Source organism: Thalia democratica, chromosome 4 (genome assembly GCF_965202585.1).
Source record: "Thalia democratica chromosome 4, ktThaDemo2.hap1.1, whole genome shotgun sequence".
NCBI classification, from domain to species: domain Eukaryota; kingdom Metazoa; phylum Chordata; class Thaliacea; order Salpida; family Salpidae; genus Thalia; species Thalia democratica.
In genome coordinates, this window is record NC_139168.1 from 40796572 (window position 1) to 40818803 (window position 22232).

General features: G+C 24.7%; 1 protein-coding gene across 2 annotated transcripts; it reads left to right on the forward strand.

The window, feature by feature from the left end:
• The first annotated feature begins 3 nt into the window (after positions 1 to 3).
• LOC145835251 (uncharacterized) lies at positions 4 to 19619 on the forward strand. 2 transcript variants are annotated; one of them, XM_082942819.1, is made up of 18 exons: positions 4 to 101; positions 2069 to 2509; positions 3368 to 3457; positions 3643 to 3735; positions 4120 to 4174; positions 7394 to 7554; positions 7768 to 7872; positions 10775 to 10870; positions 11831 to 11918; positions 12938 to 13013; positions 15259 to 15340; positions 15417 to 15478; positions 15835 to 15883; positions 15943 to 15986; positions 16188 to 16333; positions 16662 to 16783; positions 18691 to 18818; positions 19100 to 19619. In XM_082942819.1, exons 1-18 carry the CDS (start codon positions 24 to 26, stop codon positions 19170 to 19172), a joined length of 1989 nt encoding a protein of 662 aa, XP_082798945.1. In that variant the 5' UTR covers positions 4 to 23; the 3' UTR covers positions 19173 to 19619. The 2 variants fall into 2 exon arrangements, with proteins under 2 accessions (XP_082798945.1, XP_082798946.1); XM_082942820.1 differs by having other exon boundaries at positions 16665 to 16783.
• Positions 19620 to 22232: the final 2613 nt, after the last annotated feature.

A 22232-nucleotide genomic window follows, 5' to 3' on the forward strand; every position in this document is an offset into this window, starting at 1 on the left:
TAGGTTTTTCTTTAAAAAGTGTAATGGCAAATTTGGAAGATCTACCACGTTCTAAATTACAAAAGCTTGCAAAGAAAAATGGCATCAAGGCTAACCAAAAAGTAAGAAATTAAAAGTATTTAAAATATTGCTGTTGTGCGTTAAAGTTTGTAAAAATAGTTTATTTTTAGTTTTATAGAATTCTTAACTTACGATAAATTTTAACTATGTATAAATGATAACAGATATTAGTCAAAATTCAATCTAAAACTTTTATTTAATTGTTTATATACATGAGTATCTAATTGTTAAAGCTTAATTTTCACTGTTGAAATTTTAGTTTACACTGGGTAGGATCATTTTGTTTTAATAGTGTCGAATCAATATTGTTTAGAAATTTAAGTAATATTTTATACTAAATAAAATCTCTATAATAATTTTTTCTACATTTTGTAGTAAAAATGTTAAATACTTTTTAAGTTTTTGTCTGTTACTTGCTTAGTTAGTTTTAAACTATTCTTGTTAATTTAGGCTATTTTAAATTTACTCAGACTGTTTTTTCAAATAACGGCTACTCAGTCATATTTTACATACATATAACATTTTTACTAATTTCCAACATTTCCTAATTTATGTTTATAAATAGAGTAACAAAAGTTTAAATAAAACTATTATCTACTAATTCTAATACTGTTATAGTTGATAGTTTGAATTAACTTATTTTTGAGATTTAGTGATAACCTCAAGCGTGTGCATGCCTTGTCAATATTCTACTAAATATTTACTTACAAAAGATACTTAAAATTTATTTAAAGCCGTGTAATTTAGGAGACTACTTCTATATTTGTTATCTGTTTCAAAATACTCAAGTTAACTTACTTAAGTTATAAACTTATATTTTGTCTTATTATTTAAATGAAATATAGTATTTTTTTCTACCTTGTAGTTTTTGATTTTTATAGATAGTATTCTTAAAGTTTGTTTATAACTAGAAAAATAAATGAAAATTTTGAGCAAAAAAGTTTTTAATAGCATGTAATTTTTGTGAGTAAAGCTAATATAAAAATTAAACCTCTATTAACATTAAATTAAGAAACTAAACTTCATTAATTGTCAACTAAGTGTTATAAAGTTGAGTAAAGTTTGAGTTTGAAATACTGAAATATGTTATATATATTAATGAAATTTTATATAATCATTGATTGTATTTAAATTTTAGGTACATTAGCAAAAATGTTGTTGTAACTTTTTTGAAGCTTTTAAAAGTAAAATATTTGTTATGTTTTATTAGGATGGTTTTGTGTAAAAATAATATATTTTTCTTAAGGCTCCTTAAACTAGATAGTATTTAGTTTTATTCTAAGTTTGGTATATACTACTTATGAAACATGTAGATCAAAGTATATATTAAACTGAACAGAAACTAATTTATAATTTTTATAAATTTGATGATTTGTGCATCAAGATCTGATCAGAGTATTATCAATATAGTAATAATGCTCTGTTGAGAACTTAATACATAAAGCATCAAGTTTAAAACAATTGTAAATTAGTCTCTGTTTTACTTAATATATTTTTCTTAAACTATATAGCTGAATAAAAAATATTTTATTAGTATAAATAATTAGATTTTAAATTTAGAAATTGAAGTTTTACATTTCAGTTGTATAACTGTTTGAGTTTACTATAAAAAAATCTAAATTTACTGAGTAAAGAGCTTATTTAAATATTAATAAAAGTGCTAACTAACTAGTCTAGTTATTACCAGGTACTTTTCTTACTAAACCTGGTAAATAAAGAGAAGAGTAGTTTTATTATTATTTCAGCTATGAAAAATAGTCTTTAGAATATTTAAATTTTTAACTTATTTAGTTTTCTGTAAGTTTTAGTTTCATCATTACTAACGAGCCTACCTAAACAAGTTTTATTTTACAAGGTAGGTTGTAAAATAATGAAAACTATTTCAAAGCTTGTTTTTTTTTAATCACTTGATAAATTGTGTTGATTTGTCGAATTTGTATTCAAAAAACATTTTTTCTTAGTCCTGTAAAACATGTTATCATCACTCTATAACTCAAATTACCAACAGACAGCAAAGTTAGTGGAGTTGTTGCTAAAAGTCTTAAGTCCTGAAGATATTGAGAACGTCCAGTCAAAAGATTTAAATAACACCACAAATGCATCATTAGACATAACAAATTTGACCCAAAATACTACCAACCTCACTTTCGACACAACAAATGTCACTTTTGATGCAGAGAAGTTAGAAGATAAAAATGAAACTAAGGAAAATGAGACAGAAAAAAACAACTTAAATGAAAATTTTGATGCTAGTGTAAAAGTGAATGAGACTGAAAGAGCTGAAAAATATTTTTCTGATGACAAGTCTTGTTTAAATGAAACTTTTGACGTTTCAATTAGCGATAAAGTTTTAAATTCAAGCTCCACTCCTAAAAAAGTAGCTATAGCAGAGTTTTTGACTGATGATGAACAAACTGTTAATATTACTACAAGTGTCAATAATTCAAAAGTAAGTTATCAATGTTAATTAACAACTGTTCTATTATTTTTAAGTTTAATTTACTTTGTAATTATGCTAAAATATCTTTCCTAGTTTTTACTAAAGATCTACACTGGGTCCTACTTAATTTATATACTTTGTTCTCTTTAAGGTATAAATTAAATTAGAATTTTAAACATGTCAATCTTTGAAAACTTTAAACTTAGCTAGCAGTTGCTTTTTATCTTTTTGTAAAACTAAAATTAGTTCTTTAGATATAAAGGATTAAAAATATGTCCTCTCGTACAGTTTTCGAGCAATCGTTTTTAACTTTTCTCAGTTTAATCTTTACTTAGTATTGAAAAATCGCATTGAATTTTTTTTTTAATTTTAATTAAAAACTTTTTGTTTTATTAAAAATAAAAATAAAAGTCAGTCGTAAAGTTCTTAAATTTAAATATTTTAAGTTATTTCGATAAGATTTGATTTTGTACTGCTATGAAAATTTTCAAAAAAATTGAGGTTAATCAATTAAAAAATAAACTGGAAGATAGATTTTAATTAAATATTTTAAAGTTCCTCGAAATTTCGCAATGAAAAAATCTCCACCATACATTTGTATCAGAAACTTTTTTCACAACTGACTATATCTCAAAATATAATTAAAATAGTTATGTTCTTTGAAAAGTATCTTATAAGATATAAATATAGCTTCCATACAAGGGTCACGGTTAATGTTTGTAAAAAAAATGTAGGACATCCTATGGCCTCACTACTTGATTTTTAGTACTTAAAGTAAATTTTAAGATTTTTTTTCTGTAAAAATAGTATTTTAAGTTTTTTGATTTACCTTAATCGTTAAATTTCCTTAAATATAAAAACTATCAGAGCAAACAACTAAATGACATGAGTTTTGGAAATGTGAGTGTCTTGTCCAATCTATTGACTGATGATGAAGACAATGAAGATACTTCTTTGGTATACTTTCATTTTAAATACAAATTAAAATTGTAGAATATTATAACCAATTTTGTTAAGAGACTATTTTTTTTAGAATTATTTTACTTAATCTTTAATACTCTTTGTATTACGTTTTGTTTTATATGTATGTAGTTATATTAATTGTAACTAAAAAGTATAAATAAATTGAAAACACTTAATAGTTAGTCAACAATACGACTAGAGAACAAAATGACCGACTGAAAGAAGTTACATTATCTAAAGTTATTGAACCAAACATGGTAGAAGATTCAAATGTTATTTTAATTTGTTAATTATATATTTAACATTTCTAATAAAAAATATAATAATTTTTATTAATAATCTGTAAATAGATTAGTTTATTAATTTTTGAAATAATTTGTTTCCGTTTTGTTAGTTATTTTGTTACTATCTTACAACAACCATTTAAAAAAGTATGTTGTTCAGCTTTTGAGCTTTTCTAAGACAGAAAAGAAGTTATTTAATTTTATGAAATTTTAAGTTATTTTAAATATTAAACACAGTTTTAAATATCACGTTATGAGTTAGTTGGTTTTTAGTTAAGTAATATTGATAGTTTAAACGTAAATCTATTATTTGAAACTTTTCAAATAAAAATCTTATAGAACTAAAATAAAACTATATTTACGTTTTAACAGGTAATTGACAATCATAATCCTCACACAAACACCTGTCAAATTATCAACAAATGTGGTAAGTTTAAGTTTGAACTAAATAAAATTTAAAAATATTATCCTAATAATGATATAATTAAAATAACAAGGCATGAGCACAGAACATTTACTTTCAGTACCACATTAAGTAATACTTACCCTAGTCTAAACATGAAAACACCAGCAGTATGACTATTTAAGCTTTAATCCTAAAACATCTTTGTTAGTAATGCAATTAAAGTTTGTCAGAAAATCATGAAATGACTTGAAGTTTTTAATATTTTTTTATTAAAAAAAAACAAAAAATTAAAAACTTAAGAATATTTAGAATTTTTTTTTTAGTATTTGACAGTTTTGATAAATTTTTATTTAAACATAAGTGACCAGTAGTTATACAATAAGTTTCACAAGACCTACATTTAAAAAAACACTAAATATATTTTGAGCAATTCTCATCAGTAGAGTACAAAGCTAACAAGTAATAAGATTTTACAGACTTATTTAGTAGCCAAGTAATCAAGTAATCATAAAGTGGTCAAGAGATTAATAAAAGACAAAAGCAACTAGTAACAGTAGAAATCAAATAAGTTCACTTACGTTATAATTGATCTACAGTAAAACTAAATATAAATAAAATGTAAACAATCTTTATGAAGTATTACGAAAATAACGAAACAGTATAGTCAAAATCTTTTTGCTTACATAAAACAGGTTTCCTTAACAAAATACAAATGGCATCTAATTTAATCAAGTCGAAAACATAACTACAAGTTTTAATAATTTTAAATCTATTTATATTATAACTGTTTGCACAAATTGAATTATTATGCTATATAGATGAACGTTTAGATGCTTTTATAACCTTGACCGGTATATTATCTTTCTTATCTCAAAAGCAAAAATTCTCTACACTTTTTGGTACATGCTTTTTCATTCTTTTCCTTAGATGTCTTGTCGTTAATCCAATATAGATAGCTTTACAACAGCTGCTGTATTCGTAGATTATCATACTTTTATTTAAATTTGATACTAGATCCTTACCACCTGGTGTTAATAGTGGCTTAGAGGTGAAAACAGTTTTAGGGTTTGTTGCAAAATAAGTATTTCTTATTATTTGTCTAATTTTCTTTTCTAACATCTCTGAGCTTTTATTAATAAATGGAACTTTTAAAGTAACTACACATTTTTCCGGTCCTATTGTTTTTATTCTGTCTTAATTTTTTAAGTGTAAATGAATTGTTTTGTTAGATAACTCTTGTGTGTAACCGTTTTTGTTTAATAGTAATTAATTAAGTTTAAGTTTTTGAACTTGACTGTTTCGTTATTTTCGTAATACTTAGTAAGAATTGTTTCCTGTTTATTCATGTTTAGTTTTACTGTAGATCAATTATAACGTAAGTGAACTTATTTGATTCTAACTGTTACTAATTGCTTTTGTCTTTTATTAGTCTCTTGACCACTTTATGATTACTTGGTTACTATATAAGTTTGTAAAATCTTATTACTTGCTAGCTTTGTACTCTACTGATGAGAATTGCTCAAAATATATTTAGTTTTTTTGAAATTGTGTGTTTTGTGTAACTTAATGTAAAATTTTTATTTATACTTGTTTACTAGAAGTTAAGTACTCACTAATCCATAAAGACCTATATATATATATTTATATATCATATATATATATATATATATATATTTCTACACTGAAACTTTTTACTTATGTTTTCTAAAGTATACAAAATATTTCAGTTTTTTGTGTTTACTTAATATTTTAAATAAAGTTAAATAAAAAAATGATAATTCTAAGAACCAATATATTTCACTAAGTAAAGAAAATTATGCTTGAAAATGTTTAAAAAACCAATTAGCCACATCCTCGATAATCCTGCAATGTTGGGCAAGCTATTTTTAAAATCTGTGTGGATTAGCCAGATATTGAAAAAAAATAATCAATCTATTTTGTATTATGTAATGCATTTATCAAAAAGGCACACTAAATTTTCTGTTTTTTAATTTTTTTTCAACCAGCAAAACAATTCAAACATCAAAAAGTAAACAATATAGAACTTTGATAAGTAGTTATAGTTAGTTATAGTTGTAAAGATACTTTAAGAAACTGAAGTAGCATGTGTTTATAATAAGCACCTTTTTTTTGTTTCAGGATTTTAAGTATTAAAGTGAAAATACTGATTTAAGCTGAATTAACTAAATCTACTGTCGACTGAAACTGGCGAGGATGCACTGTGTATTGTATAACTTTATAATATTTTGAGTTTGTATTTAACAAGTCTTTTATTTAACATTTTCTTTTTATTTTAATCTCAATTATTTTGAATGTTAAATTATGATATTTATTTATGCAAGTATTTTGAAAAGTATTTAGTGATTTAATTTATTAAAAGTTGCACACAGACTTTAAAATTAACTTAAACTTTAATTAGTTTTTAAGACTATTTATATTATCAGTGCTATTGCTTAAAACAATCTTATGACAGGGAATCGAAAAAGTTTGATTCAAAATTCAAATCTCGTCAAAATAAAACACATTTAAAATAAAAATTCAGTGTTTTCTTACTAATTTTTGAGCTATAAAAAGGATTTTTATTATCATAAGCTATATTTTCTAAACTGGGAAAGTAAAAGTTTTACTTAAAAAAATGTTCTAAAAATCCATATGCCACTCTTTAGAAGCTTTTGTGAACATCAAAAAATCAAGGGCATAGACAGCGAGAGGGTTAAAATATCTTTATACAACTTGATTTAGTAGAGTTTTAACTAATCCACAAGTTGCTTTTTACGTATTTTTAGTTTTAAAACAGTTTTTTGAGATATAAACGGTTAAAATTGGGGAGTACAAAAAGTTTCTTTTAGGAGGTGTAAACTTAAAATGTTAAAAAAGAATACTATTTCACTAAGAATCTATCTACTACGTTTTTTTCAGATAAATGCCTCAAAGTTCTTGGAAATATTCCTTGCAATAATTATAAAAATATATTGTAACATATTTTTAAAAGCTTTACGAGCTACAGAAAAATTTTTTTTATATGTGTTTATTAGAAAAAACAAAATAATTTATCAACTCCTCACAATACATTTTTCTAAATACTGCAAGGAAAATATTAATTAATTAAAATCGGTTAAAAAAGTTCCATATTTCAAAAAATATAATTTTTTGCTATAATTAGTTGTTCTTAGATTTTAGAACTGTTAAAAATATTAATTTGCTCTATATTTTATTTAAATATTACAAAAATTTAACAAGATTCGGAAGTTTGTGAAAATATCAAACTTGAGGATTTTGAAACCAAAATTAACACTTCTAAAGTTGATGAAGTTTGTGAACAAGATATAAACCACGAAAATATCGTAACAAATGAAGAGTGTGTAGAGCAAGCTTTTCCTGTTCAAATGATTTCTGATGAAGTTAGTATACTTTTTTGTTTTATGATATACTTAACAGTTTTGATTGAATGCTTAAATACAACAAACAAAAACTGTAATCAGTATTAGGCAATCAATTAAAAGACATAAGTTAATACTTTTTTATAGTATGTGTGATAGTTGCTATTTATATATTAGATTTTATAGCTTAATACAAGTTTTTTTTATGTTGAGTAAAGCCTTTTTCGAATCTAGGTCTTAGAAAAGGATATACCAAAGAAGAAAAGACCGCTTATTAGTGCTCCAAGACAACCTGCAAATATTGCTAATACAGTTACTTTTGAAAATTGGAGCAATAGTGTAAGTTGTTATATATGTTAATTTTAATTATACACAGTTTTAGATAAGTAAATATATATTTATAATACGATTTTTAATTATAATTTATCTAAATATAAAATAACTTTCCTTACCATTAGATTTTTTTTTTATTTGAAGTAAATGTTTCTTGATTCCCTATCTATTTAACCTTTTAATTTTCTCTACAAAATTAAAAGTTTTTTCAGTTTTATAAAAGCTGCGTTAGAAATGTTTGGGGTGTTTATCATACTACTAATATTTAATGTGGAGTGAAGTTTAATATTGATTGAAAATTTTAAGAACCTTTTTTATATTTTTATTCAGTTTTAAATTATTCAAGTAGTAGTTATTCTTGTCTAAAATGAGTTTTACAGTTATTATGATTGATTTTTTCTACCATTAATGTTATTAACTACAGTTCTTATGCAATCATTGTGAACTAATTAATTTAAAATTAAGAAAAAGTTTAATTACATGGTTAAACATAATTAAGATATAATTGATTGTTAAATAGTATGTAGAAATAAATAGTAGTCGTCGCAGAAGCAATTAAAGTTCGTAGAAAAAGTAAGTATAAAGTATAATTATCCTTTTGCATCACTATTCAAACTTATCGGCTTATTTAGGTAGTAGAAGTTTTAAAAGTAAACAGTACTTTCGATAGCTAAAGAATAATTAGATGTTTGATTAATTAATGAGATGATAAAAACTTATTCAAAAACAAGTAATCATTAACACAAGTAAAAAAAATTCTATCAGATCTCGAAAAAATTACTTAGAAACTAAAAAATAAATTATATTTAATAGTGCTTTTTTTCTCTTAGTTCGCATCTTCATAAGATATTAATCATAATTTTAATCTTTCGCTATTGTATCAAAAAAGTTATTTAAACATTTAACAAACATCATATTTGTGTGTTTAATGTTATTTATGCACTTGCTTCTCTAAGTATTTATTTCCAGCCTTAACAAATAAGTGGTAGAGAAACATGTTAAGCTTTAGAAAAGAGCAAAAGCAACTTAAGAGATTAAGAGTTCTTTAGGTTATGAATTTTGTAAACTAAAGTTTTAAATAGTTAGTACAAGTTAATTATAATGATAGGATATAGTATTAATGAACTAGGTGGTAATTAATAACGTTCTATAAGATATCTAAAACTTAAATAAAAAGATGGTTTATTATATAAAAACCAATTGTATTAAGTCTACATTTTTATTAGTATTAATTTTTTTGTTTTATTTGTAGCAAAACCAATCAAAAGAAAGAAAAAGCAAAGATAGAAAGTTAAAAGTAGAGATAAATAAAAAGTTTCAGGTAAAATAAGTATTTTAGAAAGCGAAAAGTTAGTTATAGTTTTTGCTCAGATAATTTTCAAAGACTTTTTGTTACATAAAAATGTTAATTAGTGATGCTTTTATGATGTTTATTAAATATAAATTATACATAAAAAAAAACCTGTAATAAAAAAATTAAATGAAGTTTTTATTTGTTAGTATGATGTATTTTATTTTCTATGATAAAACATATCTCTTATATTTGCGCTAAAGACAAATAAATTTCAATGACACACTTAACAAGGAGATTCAGGAGTGTTAGGTTACTAAAATTATACTCATCAATGACATAAATATTTTACTTACTAGCTTTTATAGGATATATTTACGTGGGTGTGTAATTAATTTAACATATAAATTTTGTTTAAGTATTCAGACTTACAAAATATAATAAATTAAAATTTACAAAATCGACCAAGCTTCTTTAAAACTATAGAGGCAAGTTTTGATCAACTTCAAGTCTGTAATATTTTTCTTTGGTTTTATTTGAACAAGTTTTTTACTTGTTTATGTATTTTATTACTTTATCAGCATGACCATTAAATTTTCACAATACAAAAATTCTAAAAATAATCAATCATAAAATATATAGAAATTTTATGTATATAGAATATGTTTTTGTGTCAAAACTCTCTTTATTATTATTTTATTCTTTTGAATTATTTTTTTTGTATAGAGGTTCAAAGTGCCCACGAATTCTAAGTTAAATCTTGCAGTTTACGCAGTTTGTTGGTTTTATAATAAAAAAACAAGTTTTTAGGACTATCAGGTAAGTTCAGAAATCATCAAAATCTCATGGTAAACTTGTATTTTAAATGAAAAATAAGTTAATAATAAGGTAACTATTGAAAACTACCTGTTATATAAGTTAAAATATAAACTCTCTACGCCAGCGGTTGTCAACCTTTTTTCATTTTTTACTACTTTTTGGAAGGTTATTACCGAATTTACCCCCAATATACAAAATTAGTTTTTATTTTGTTGATAAAAACTAGATATTTTTAACTTAAGCTATTTTAATATAAAAAAGAATAAGATTAAGGAATTTATTTAACTTAAAAAAAACAGTTACATAATATCTTACAAGTTAAAACTACATTTAATAAACGTTAATATTTTAAACTTGTAATGTAAAAAAATAACCCCTAAAACAAGGTAATTTACCCCGGGGGTAAAATTACCCCAAATTAAGAATCGCTGCTCTACGCGTAGCCTTATTTCTTAGCCACGGTTTAATATTTATTCCAACCAAATTCAATGTTAAGTATTACAATGTTTAAACTATATGAAGATTTGATATTTTTCTGGTGTTTTAGCTTTAAGTAATACATCTTAAAAATCCACAGATGATGATGACAAACACACAAAACAAAGTTCATTCCTACTTTGTTTTTAATGCTTTTTAATACTATTAATAAATACCTAGTTACGTAGAATATTTTTTTTAATGTCGAAAATTGGACTATAGTGAAATAATTTTTCATAGTAATTAGATCAAGCTAACTTACTTATGTTTTACTTCACATGTTTTCTGTTTAAAAATTTTGATGATAACATAATTTTACAGAAACAAGTAAAAAACAAAAAGGTTATTAAAGTTCCGAAAGATGAAGTGAGAAGGTCTCCTAGAATAAATTCAATGAATAATACCCCAAACTACAAGGTCTATTTAGATAAAAAATATCTTCGCACTTGTAAACTGAAAAACTATGTGTTCTAAATGATTTTTTAAAATTTAAATTCAGAAATAGCTCTACTTGTGATAAGTAATATAATAAATACATCTTTATAATTAAATTTTATCTTATTTAATAAAAATAGACGTAAAATCAAAGTTTGATACAAGAATTCTGTTGAATACTCGGTATATATTCGAAACTAACGTTAACGAAAATAACGAATTAACGAAAATAACGAACAGCACAACTGAAAATTCTATACTCATGATTTAAAAATTAATATAAAATGTCTATGTTAAAGCTCGTGAAATCAAAATAATAAATATTGAAATTGACATCTACTCAGAACTAGACATTTTGAAATATTTACATACATTTTCCTTGGTTATTTTAAAAACTTAATAACTAAATTTAATATTAGTTGAAGCTAATAGATTAAAAATTGTATGATTTTAAAAGACATGAACCATTTAATCATTCAAAACTTAATAGTTTTAATGCAAATAATTGTATGGTGAGTGTTTATATTTTAGGTAAGGGTTTTTGATCACCGGTTAAACAGTGGTTTTTAACAAACTTATATGTTTTAGATCAAGATTTCTGAGTACACACTTTTGGCTTGTGTTCAAAGTGCGTATTCAAGCAGATAGCTACTGCAATTCAAAAATAATATTTTTTTAGGTTCAATATATTTATAGAACCAGCTCTGGCGTGAACTATCTTTTGCATATGATTGCAATCGTTTGTTACATTTAAAGTAAAGTTATCAGAAAAATTTTAATAGATTAATTTTTATTATTTAATGTTTTCTTTAACAAATTTATCAAGTTCCACTTCAAGGTTATTTATTGTTCTTTCATAAAAGGAAAGTGTGTATAGTTCTTATATTTATGATTAATTTAGTTTATAAAGTTATGTGTTAAAAACTTTATTTATAAATTTAGGTCGGAACCTGTGTAGGTCTGAAAAGAAAAAGATCAAAAACACCAGCAAAAATTCAACAAGCTCTTCCTAAATCATCTCCTGTGAAAAGTTTTAATTGCATATAGTATTATTACTTGAACCGTTTTGGATAAGAACACAAATATTTATTTTGTTTTATTATTAATAAGTTATCAATTTTTTTTATACTATCAATAAGTGAAAGTGTTATACTTACTAAATTTTGTTTTTAACTAATTGTAAAGATTTCGTTTAGCATAAAAATTTTGGTACTCTTTAAAGGGATTGTACTGAAACTAAGCGACTTTGTATTGTTTAAAGAACTTATGTTTTATAACTTTTGTGCATTTATACTTAAGGTCGTAAGAGGGTCTAAAGTTTGTTCTAATAAAGTTAATATTGGCCCTTAGATAAATGCAAAAAGTATGTACAGTAACCTCTCGCCCTCTTTTTAGAATTCTAAAATGTCTAACAAAACGAGAGTGCGTAACGTCATAAGTGCATAAAGATGCGAGAGGTTACTGTACTAGAGATAGTTTCACAGAGTATGAAATTTTTAATTAGTTGTGAAATATTGTTTTTTTTTTTAATTTCCGTTAAAAATGTTTTGAGTAAAAAATTTTTAGTGGTTCATCTTTTTTGAAATTCCAAAAGCTTCTAAAATTCTTGTTGTTCTACATTTTCTAATCAAACAACGAACAAATTTTAGGAAAAGTTACTAGCAATATTTAGAACATTTTCTAATGAAAAATAAAATTTTACAACCAAAAAATAAAAATTGTTTTATTAATTAAAAAGTCATTAATTAAAAAAAATACCTATAAAGATTAGGCTCAAAAGTTTTAAAACAATTGCTCAACATTTGTAGGATAAAATAGATTATTAGTGAATTAGTGTTCTTTAGTTTCTGCCTTCTATAACGAACATTAAATTCTCAAACTTTGATCGATTATATTTTCAAAGTTATTTTGAATTCCAAAAATAGCAAAAAGCAACTGATAGCTAAGATGTAAAAAATAAGACAAAATGAAGAAAACATGAGCTCTGTTATGGCCTTGTTTGTTTGTGTTTATAAGTTATCATATGTCTGATGGTGATTAATATTTCAGAATTAACTAAACCTGTAACTGGTGTGAGCAACAAAAAAAAGACCAAAGTTATTGACTTTCAAAAGTTGTACGAAAGGTTCGTTACTTCACTTTCAGTAACATAAACTAAACGTTAACTATATACTTTCTTTAACAACCTAGAATAAAGTGTGTCATTTTATAGTATGTTTTATTATAACTTTCTAATTTTGTTAAACATTTAGTTTTAGTCAATGTCTTTCGAATCTTAAGTATAAGGATTAAAGTTTTTATTTGTTAAGTTTTGTGATATAGTTTTGCAGTATTTAATCATTAAATTTACTATTGTTTTAACAAAACGAAACTTAATAAAAGTTAGTGAAGTCTATCAAAATTATTATATAAACAAGAGTGATTTTTTAAAAGATGAGTTTTTGATGATTTTTTCTTTGCTTAAAGATTAATCTTGTCTTTATTGTGGCTTAACACTATAAATAAAGCATTAAGTTTATAACTAACTTGTGTATTAAACTATAGTAGTAATTGATACGTTAACTTATATTTTAATTATTTCAAACTGGTATTCTTTAATTAAAGTTGTAATTTTTGATCTCAGTTTAGTTTTATTTGATTATTTTGTATGGTCATAACTTAGTCAAAAGAAAGTCAGGATTTTTTGTTTTATACAAAATTGTCTAAAAAATTGTATGTTACTATGTTTTGAAAGATCAGGCTTTTGTTCAGTCACGAATTTTTTTTTTGACATATTATCTCTGGAAGAATTATTTTCTGTTATAAAAAATTCTGATTATTTGCAATGGCCAAGTAAACATTAAAAAGCGTTTTAGCCAAAATTCAGCTAAGATGGTCACTAATTTTATTTTTCATCAGTTCTTAAAATTTCAAAAGCTGTGCACAGTAAGTTACTAAAATTAAATTGAAGTATAATAAAATTTTATTTTGAAATATTTTGACTCATCGAAAATTGTGTTAACAATAGTTAATATCAATGCACACACATTGAGAAACACTGTTTCTGAAATTTTTCAGTATCAAAAAAGTTAATAAGTTGTCACATTCTTAGTGACAGCATTACGGTCTACAGAGGTTTTTATAAACAATTAAATGACTACCTAAGTGAACTTTTCTTGTTACAAATACAAGTTTATCCACAAATAAATCTCACAAAGAAGAAAAAATCTAAACAGTAAGGCTACCTAAATAAAAGCATTAAATTAAAGGAAAAATATAGAGTTTATTACAGTAAGACATTATTGATGAATAATTGTTTACTTGGAGCTGCAGAATAGATTGTTAGATCGCAGTACGATATATTAGATAAAATAAGTATCACTGCTATATGAAGGCTAACAGAAACACAAATCAGGATTGCTACACACTCAGTCTGCTCAGGATAACTCAGACTAGTTAAAAATTTTTGAAAAACTCAGCCTAAATCAGACCAACTCTAAGGCTAGTTTGAACTTTTATTAAAAACTCACGTTAGGTTTTTTTTAACCTTTTTTAATATACAGTTATGTTTTATTATTAAAGTGACTTAACTTAATTGATAATTTAATTATTTTTAGTCTTTGGCTCATAATGTTGTTTTGAAATTTTATCATATATTCAGGCTAGCTTGATATGTAACTTTAAGGCCATAGGGGGTAAGCCATGATTTTTACAAGTTGATCTTATTTTATAGAGTTTTTTCTAAGGTTCAAAATGCTTTTTATCGTTTAAAAAAATTCGAATTATTTTTTGAGATATGACCAGTCAAAGTCGGGCCGCATAATAGGTTCCCTATGGGAAGGGAAAACTAAAACAGCGAAAAAAGACTATGTTATTCAAAATCTATCTCCTCCTACATTTTTCAAGCAATCTTCTTCAAACTTTCACAGTCTAATCTTTATACAATAAAAAAAACGTTATTTTTGAATAAAAAAAAATTGTAAAAATATTATTTTTTTGAAAAAAAAATTTTTTTTTTAAATTTTTGTGCTAATTTTTATATTTTAATTATTAAAAATTCATAACTAACTTTTTTTCTTTTAATATAAGGAACATATCCTGAAAATTTGAAGAAGATTGCTTGAAAAATGAAGGAGAAGATAGATTTTTAGTGAATTTTAAAGTTTCCGAGAAAATTGACCCGAAAAATTTTGGTCCATACGTTTGTATCGGAAACTTTTTACAAAGTGTTTTACCCCCCTATGGCCTTAACTGGTTTTTGATCACTGGCTAGATTTTTTGCCTCAAAGTGGCAACACTGAAAAAGACAAATAGAGAATGTTGAAGTGATATTGAATTTAGTTGAAAAAAATATTTTAAACTTAACACTGATTTTTTTATTACTATTATAGAAAAATGGCCAAAGTAGAGTCTATTGACGATCATGAAAAAAGAAAACAAGCAAGAATGAAAAAAATTATGTCCGCAACAAAGGTCTGGTTTGTTGAGTATATTCGAAAAAGCTTTTTTAATTTTTTTGTATAAATTAGTAACTTTCGTTTGTTTACAGCCGGAAAAACCAAAGACAGATAATTCAAATGCTAAAAGAACTAAATTAAATTTTTATGAAAGGTTTGTTTGATTTAAAAGTAAAAAAACTCTGAGTCGGCGTTGAATTTTTTGGTTATAAATTAAATAATTTTTATTTTAGCAACTACAATTTGAATTAAACTTAAAATTGTGAAGTCGTACATTTTGAAAAAGTAAAATAAATTAAAATCGTTTAATTGATTTTTTTGAAGAAAGTTTAGTTTTAAGAAATTGAAATTAAACCTGTTAGTTAATTTTTCATGGTCAGCACAGTTTACCAATGTATAATATGTTTTTGTTTTAATAGTATCATTATAAGTATCACAAGCGCAATAGTTTTGAATGTTATGTGTGTTGTAAGACTTTTCACTAGTAAATACTTCAATTTATTTTTATAGCAAATTGACAACACCCAAACCAGTAGCTTTATATCGAAAGAGAGCAAAAGTAAGTCTCTACTTATAGTTTATATAGGATATGCGAGATTATATGAAAATATTTTCCAGGTTGAATCGAGCTTGCATAAGTCAAATACGAGTTCCTTAAAAAGGTTTGCTTCATTAATATTCAACACTTTAGTTTTTAACTAAGCATGTTATGTTATAGTGTTTTACTATCAAAATGAATTCAAATAAAGTAAAATAAATATACAAATTTAGCAACTTTTATATCAAGTTTAAATAAAATGTGTAAGTTACAAAAAAATAATGGTAATTTCTTAATGAGTTCTTGAAAAGTATAACTTATCTAGCAAAATTTTCAAACCAACGGAAATAACCACAAAGAACATGAAAATTGATTTTGCTAAAAAATCAGGAATATATCAGTTTAAAAGTGGCAAACAAACGTCTAGAAAGCTCGAAACTCCGAAGAAAGAATTTGCTCAGAAACGGACGAGTATCTTATTTATACTTAATAGAAAAAAAAACTAAACTAACATTTTTCAACAAAATCAATCTAGTACTAACTTTCGTTATATATCAACAGATTACATAAAGTACTCAAATTATGCCTATGTAAAATATGACTGGTTGTCTCTGATTATCATTCTAATACTAAATCATTTTGCAAAAATATTCTTAGTCTAAACTCAAGCTCATTTTGTAGCTAAATTATCGAACGTTATTGCATATTCAACTATACATAATTAGTTTTATAAATTTTTGAGACTAAGAAACTTTGTTTTCATTATGTAGAAAAATAAAATAAATATTTCATATTTTAGCAGTAGAAAACAAGCCAGGCAGTTTATTAAAAAACAAACAAGTATCTCGACTTTCTTCTACACCTTTTAAACTGGGAAATGGTAGTTATGTTGAAAGCCCAAAGACCAAGTTTAACTTAAAGGTTTGATTTCATGTTATTGTTTTTAGTACTATATGTTCAGGTAGTAAGTTAAGACCGAATAATTTGTTAATTTTTAACCAACTAAGCTTCAAACTTGCGATCTACTTTTACATAAGATTTTTCACAACAATGAAGCTTCTTTATTTAATTATGGTTCACACTTTCATAGATTTTTGAAATTTGTCGAAAAATCACTATACATTTGATAAAATTGAAAAAATCTTGTAAACTCTTTGATTTTACTTTTTTTTGCCTAGTTCTAGAAACTTTTGTGGTAATATATCAGATAACGCTTTTTTTTTGTGTATTAAAGTTTTTTTTTTAATAGTTTTAAGCTAAAAAAAATAAGGGGATACTACACAGTACTTTTATTAATACTTTTGTGTATTTTCATATATTTTAAGTTATTAACCAATATGTAACATCTAAGTTTTTGACAAACTGCTAATCAAAAGGTCTTCATTAGTATCTTAAAGTATCCACTATAGGTTTTTACCAAAATAAGTTGAGTTAAATCGTTAATTTTTGATTAGATAACATTAGGAAATATGTTTGTTATGCTTCGGAAAGATTCAGATACTTTTTAAAAGTTTTTATCAGGTTATGCATAATCAAAAGAACATTGTATTCGTCGAAGATTGTTTATTTTAAGATTTTAAAATATCTTTTTAATTTTTTGCTGTAGTAATTCACTGTATCTATTTTCAGTTATAACAATTTGAAGTATTTTAAGTTACCAGAAAAAAAATTAGGCTTTTAACAGAACACTAAACACTGATGATATTTTAACTTATTATTATATTGATCTACAATAATACTTCTCCTTAGCATAGATTATTGTTATCTATACTCTATAGCAAAAAGTTTTCATTATATGATACAAAATAAATAAGATAGAGCTAAAAGTTTTAAACAGCAAACTTTGTTCTAAATGTATAAAGTTTTTACGATTATTACCAAGTACTTGTTTTCTGGTTCAGTGTATATCAAATATGTACATATATGTTGATGTTTAGTGAAATTGTTTTCCAAATTGATGAAAATTTTGTTTTAAATAATTTAAAAAGAAGTGTTCTTCTCCTAGTTTGTAGCATGTTTTATACCTTTGTATTATAAAATTTAATGAAAAAAAAAAATTATGTGCACTAAGCTTTTACTTTTTAGTCTGCTCAATTTGTTATTGACTTACTTTTGGAAACTTTTAGAAATGTTGAAAATTAACCCTCTAATTATTTGCTTTTGTTAAAAAATCATTTTATATTCACAAGTAACTTAAGGTTTTGCATACTCAAGTTTATTTAGTTGTCAGCTTAGTTTTAATAAATTTAGTTTTTCAATACAGGGTTGCCACACACTCAGGGAAAATCAGGGAATTTTGATTCTTTTTTTAACTCAGGGAAACTCAGGGCAGTTTTGGATTTTCTAAAAATATAAGGGAAACTTTAAGATTTATTAAGAAATCTCAGGGAAAATTTTTCTAGATCTAAAATGAGATTTAGTTAATCCAGTTTCAATATTTTCTTCAAAAAAGTTAATTTTATTTAATTTTAGTACTTATTCAGAATTTTTTTAGCCTTGCGGCTAGTTCTTCAATATTCCTAGATTAAAGTTGTAATTTTTTAACAAATATTTATTTTTAAGGATTTGAAAAAAACTCAGGGAAGTAGATTTTTTGACCAAAATGTGGCAACCCTGTTCAATAAAGCAAAACTAAGGAAACTAAAATAAATTATTTATACATTTTTTTTTCAAAACAGTTCAGTCACAAAATAATCGTTAGTAAATATAAACTGAAAGTAAGTAAATACTATGGGTATTGAGAACAACGAGTTGGAACTTTTCAATGTACAAATTAAACTACAATTAAAACTTAACAAGTAGTACTTTAAAAGCTGCATTAAAAACAGGAAAGTTTAAAAAAGAAGCTGACATACAAACCTCATACGGGACCATTGAAACAATACAAGGACACCACAGTGAAGCCGATAAGACGACTTGGTGCTAAAGAGAGAAGCATTGCAAGCTCCAATATGAAGTTTATTTTTATGAATATTTTTTTAGTTTTTACTAAGACAATTTTGTTAAAATCTTGTAAACTTTTGTAGTTAGTGATTCAAACTTGTAAAGTAACTTAACATTTTTATCTGATAATTTGAAATTATATACGTAGTGAAATAAATTTAAAGACAGATTATTAAAAAAAAAATTTCAAAATTATAGTAAAATAATGTTGTACTATATATTAAATGTACATTTTACTCACAAAATTCTGTTAGACTGGTTAATTTTTTGATTTTATATACTTTTTATTTTAAGAAAACTTCAAAAACGGGAAGTTCAGAAGTCTAAAAGAAACAATGTTCTTATGAAACGAAGAGGTTTAAAATAAAAATAGTTTTAGTTTAACATACTTTTTTTATTTTGTTCAAAGCCTTTACATTTTAATCTCAATGTTATATACGCAATTCAAGAAAACTGAAAATGTACATAAATATTGATATTATTTTTCTTTACTAAGATTGTTTAAGATTAAAAACTGAAAACGTGCATTAAAATGTTTATATTTAAGATGCTTTACAAATATTAAATTTTCTAGCGTTCAGTATCGCACTTTTTGATAACTTTCTTAATTGTTTGCATTGCTTTTTTGTAAAACTTCTGTTTAACTTTATAGCTTTTTAACTCCATTTTAGTAAAAGTAATATTTTTTTGTAAATTTGATCCGTTGAAAATAATCTGAACTTAGTTTTACAAAAAAAAAAGTTTTAATTAAAAAAAAAAAAACTGTATTTTCTAAATTTAAGAAATAAAGATAACCTATGAAACTATGTTTGAATAAAAGTTTTGCTACAAAATTTGTACTATATTATCTAATCAAAAAACTCAAAAAGCTTCAAATATACCTCACTAATACAAATAGTACAATTTCCGTTTATTTAGATTTATGAAAAATCGATATTAAATAACAAAGTTTAAAAAAACTATTTGTTTTGCTGATAGGATGCTTTTAACTGCTAATTAAGAAAGGTAAACTAGTTTGAGTAAATTAATACAAAAAATTAAAACTCTAGCTAGATATTTGGTCTAGTTTTTGCAACGACTGTCGATTAAAGCATAAGTTAAAAGCATTATGTGAATAAATAGAAATTATTTCTCTAAATATCCCAAAATTGTGTTTAAGATTTTATAATTTACCAATAACTAAAAGAAATAACACTAGTTCTTGAAATTAAAAGACTATTTGTTCTAACGTTTCCGTTCAAGAAGTATATTGTCATTTCCGCGATGTCCGTTAGATTGTATCATTAAAGTATTCAAGCCATCTATTTTAAGAAAACTTATGGTTCAAAGTTTTAAAGTAATTGTTGTTACTTACAAATTTGTTTTTCAACAAAATTCTTTTAAGAATATTTAATTTTATGTGAAACTGATTTTTTACAAGCTTGTTTGTAAAACTATCTTTATCAAATTTTATTATAGGTTAGCTATAAAACTATTTAATGTGAAATAATTTAATCATTGATGAATAATTTTAAGTATTTATCTCGACTAGCACTTATAAATTTTTTTAAGTCTAACTTTTAACAAAATTGTTACAATTTTAATAGTACTCAAATTATGTTTTTTTAATTTTAACCTTTAAAGTTCGCCTCTAATGCAAAAAAGCTAACAATAAGTTTTACTAAGTTCCGAAATGAGTGTGTTATTGTTTATGATAAAATGTTTCGAATAAGTAAAAGTCGGGAATAACCTAAAGTTATAAGGGTTCTAAAGTTTGAAAAATATAATAAATTTTTACCTAACATATCATGCTTAATCAAAATTTAAACAATACTTCGTTTAACTCTTACTTTTTAGAGTCGTTTTGTTCAAAAATTTAAGTTTTAAAAGACTATTCTATAATTTGTGATATAAGTAGTGATGTACCGAACTCACTATCCGGATATTGCCATTTTTGTCTGATATCCGGATCTTGATATGAAAAAAAAGGCCGGATTCTAATTTGAAAAAAAAGTCCGGATCCTAACTTGAAAAAAAAGTTCGGATCTGGTTCCGGCCGGATTCTAATTTGAAAAAAAAAAAGTCTGGGTCCGGCCGGATCCTAACAGAGATCTGGCCGATTCGGATCTCGTTAGTAAAAAAGAGAATACAGAAAAGTATTTTTTCAAAAACAAACCCTTTGTAAATAAAAAAAATCATTTTTGTCAGTTAAAATTAAACACCTACCGTGATTGACTTATTTTGAACACGTGACTAATTCACATTTGTTTACATTTAAACTATGAAATAAATATTTCAGAAATGCAACTCTTTACCTATGTTGTAAAATTAAAAACTTTACTACCAAATTGTTAGGCTAGTTTTAAGATTTTTTGAAAAACTCAGGCTAGTTTTCTTTTAGATTATGTATGAAATTGAGCAGATCCAGTTTTCAATATTTTGTGATTTTCTAGTTAATTTTGTTCAAGAACTTGATTTTAGATTGTTAAGACTATAGGGGTCCTCCTTGATTTTTACAAGTTGATTTTATTTAATAGATTTTAATCTTAGCTACTAGATATTGTTTCTGTGATGTACCTTATCTTTCTATTAATTTTCCTTATACTAAATTTAAAGTTATTTAAGTTTTTTTTTGTCACAAAAGCTTTTATAGAATCGAAATTTTGAAACTACACATAAAAGCTCTACTTTTTATGTGAAAACTAGTGATGTACCGGACTCACTATCCGGGTCCGGATCCGGCCGGATATTGCCATTTTTGTCTTATATCCGGATCCGGCCGGATCTTGATATGAAAAAAAAGTCCGGTTCCGGCCGGATCCTAATTTGAAAAAAAAAGTCCGGATCCTAATTTGAAAAAAAATCCGGTTCCGGCCGGACCCGAAATTGTGGGTCCGGTACATCACTAGATATAAGTTACATTCAGGCTGTTTTTAGGTAACATTTTGTATAAACTAATCAACTACCGGATCAATAAAATTAGTATCCGGGTCGGATCAGAATCTTATTTCTAAATAGAATCTGGACGGATCTTATGTAATTTTCCGTAATACTTTATGAAAGTTTCAAAACTCCTCTAAAGTGTGTCTAAAACCTTTTTTTTCAAGCACTCCGTGCAAACGACTGCTCTAGAATTTTCTGAACAATATAGTTATAACTGTAAGGTGCTAAAACGCAGTGACCTACTCGATAACATTAGGATTAGGTCAGGTACCGACTGTTATTTTAAATTAGGTTTAGGATCTAAAAAGGCATTATACAGCCGGATACTTGATCCATTAGATCAACACTAAAAACCAATGTGGATCAGAACTTAACAATTTGCTTGGTATTTTTTGTTAGGATATTTTTATGGTTATAGAAAAAATACTGAAATCAAAATTCGAGTGGCACAAAACAGTTACATTGTTGGACATCGACGTGAAAGTTTTATTATTTTCGCTTCGAT

What these genes read in the sequence shown, in the direction of transcription:
- LOC145835251 (XM_082942819.1), top strand. Translation starts at nt 24, where the DNA reads ATGGCAAATTTGGAAGATCTACCACGTTCTAAATTACAAAAGCTTGCA. An exon ending in TTGAAAATTGGAGCAATAGT is followed by an intron (nt 7,873 to 10,774) that starts GTAAGTTGTTAT and finishes ATAATTTTACAG; the next exon opens with AAACAAGTAAAAAACAAAAA. An exon ending in AAATTATGTCCGCAACAAAG is followed by an intron (nt 15,341 to 15,416) that starts GTCTGGTTTGTT and finishes GTTTGTTTACAG; the next exon opens with CCGGAAAAACCAAAGACAGA.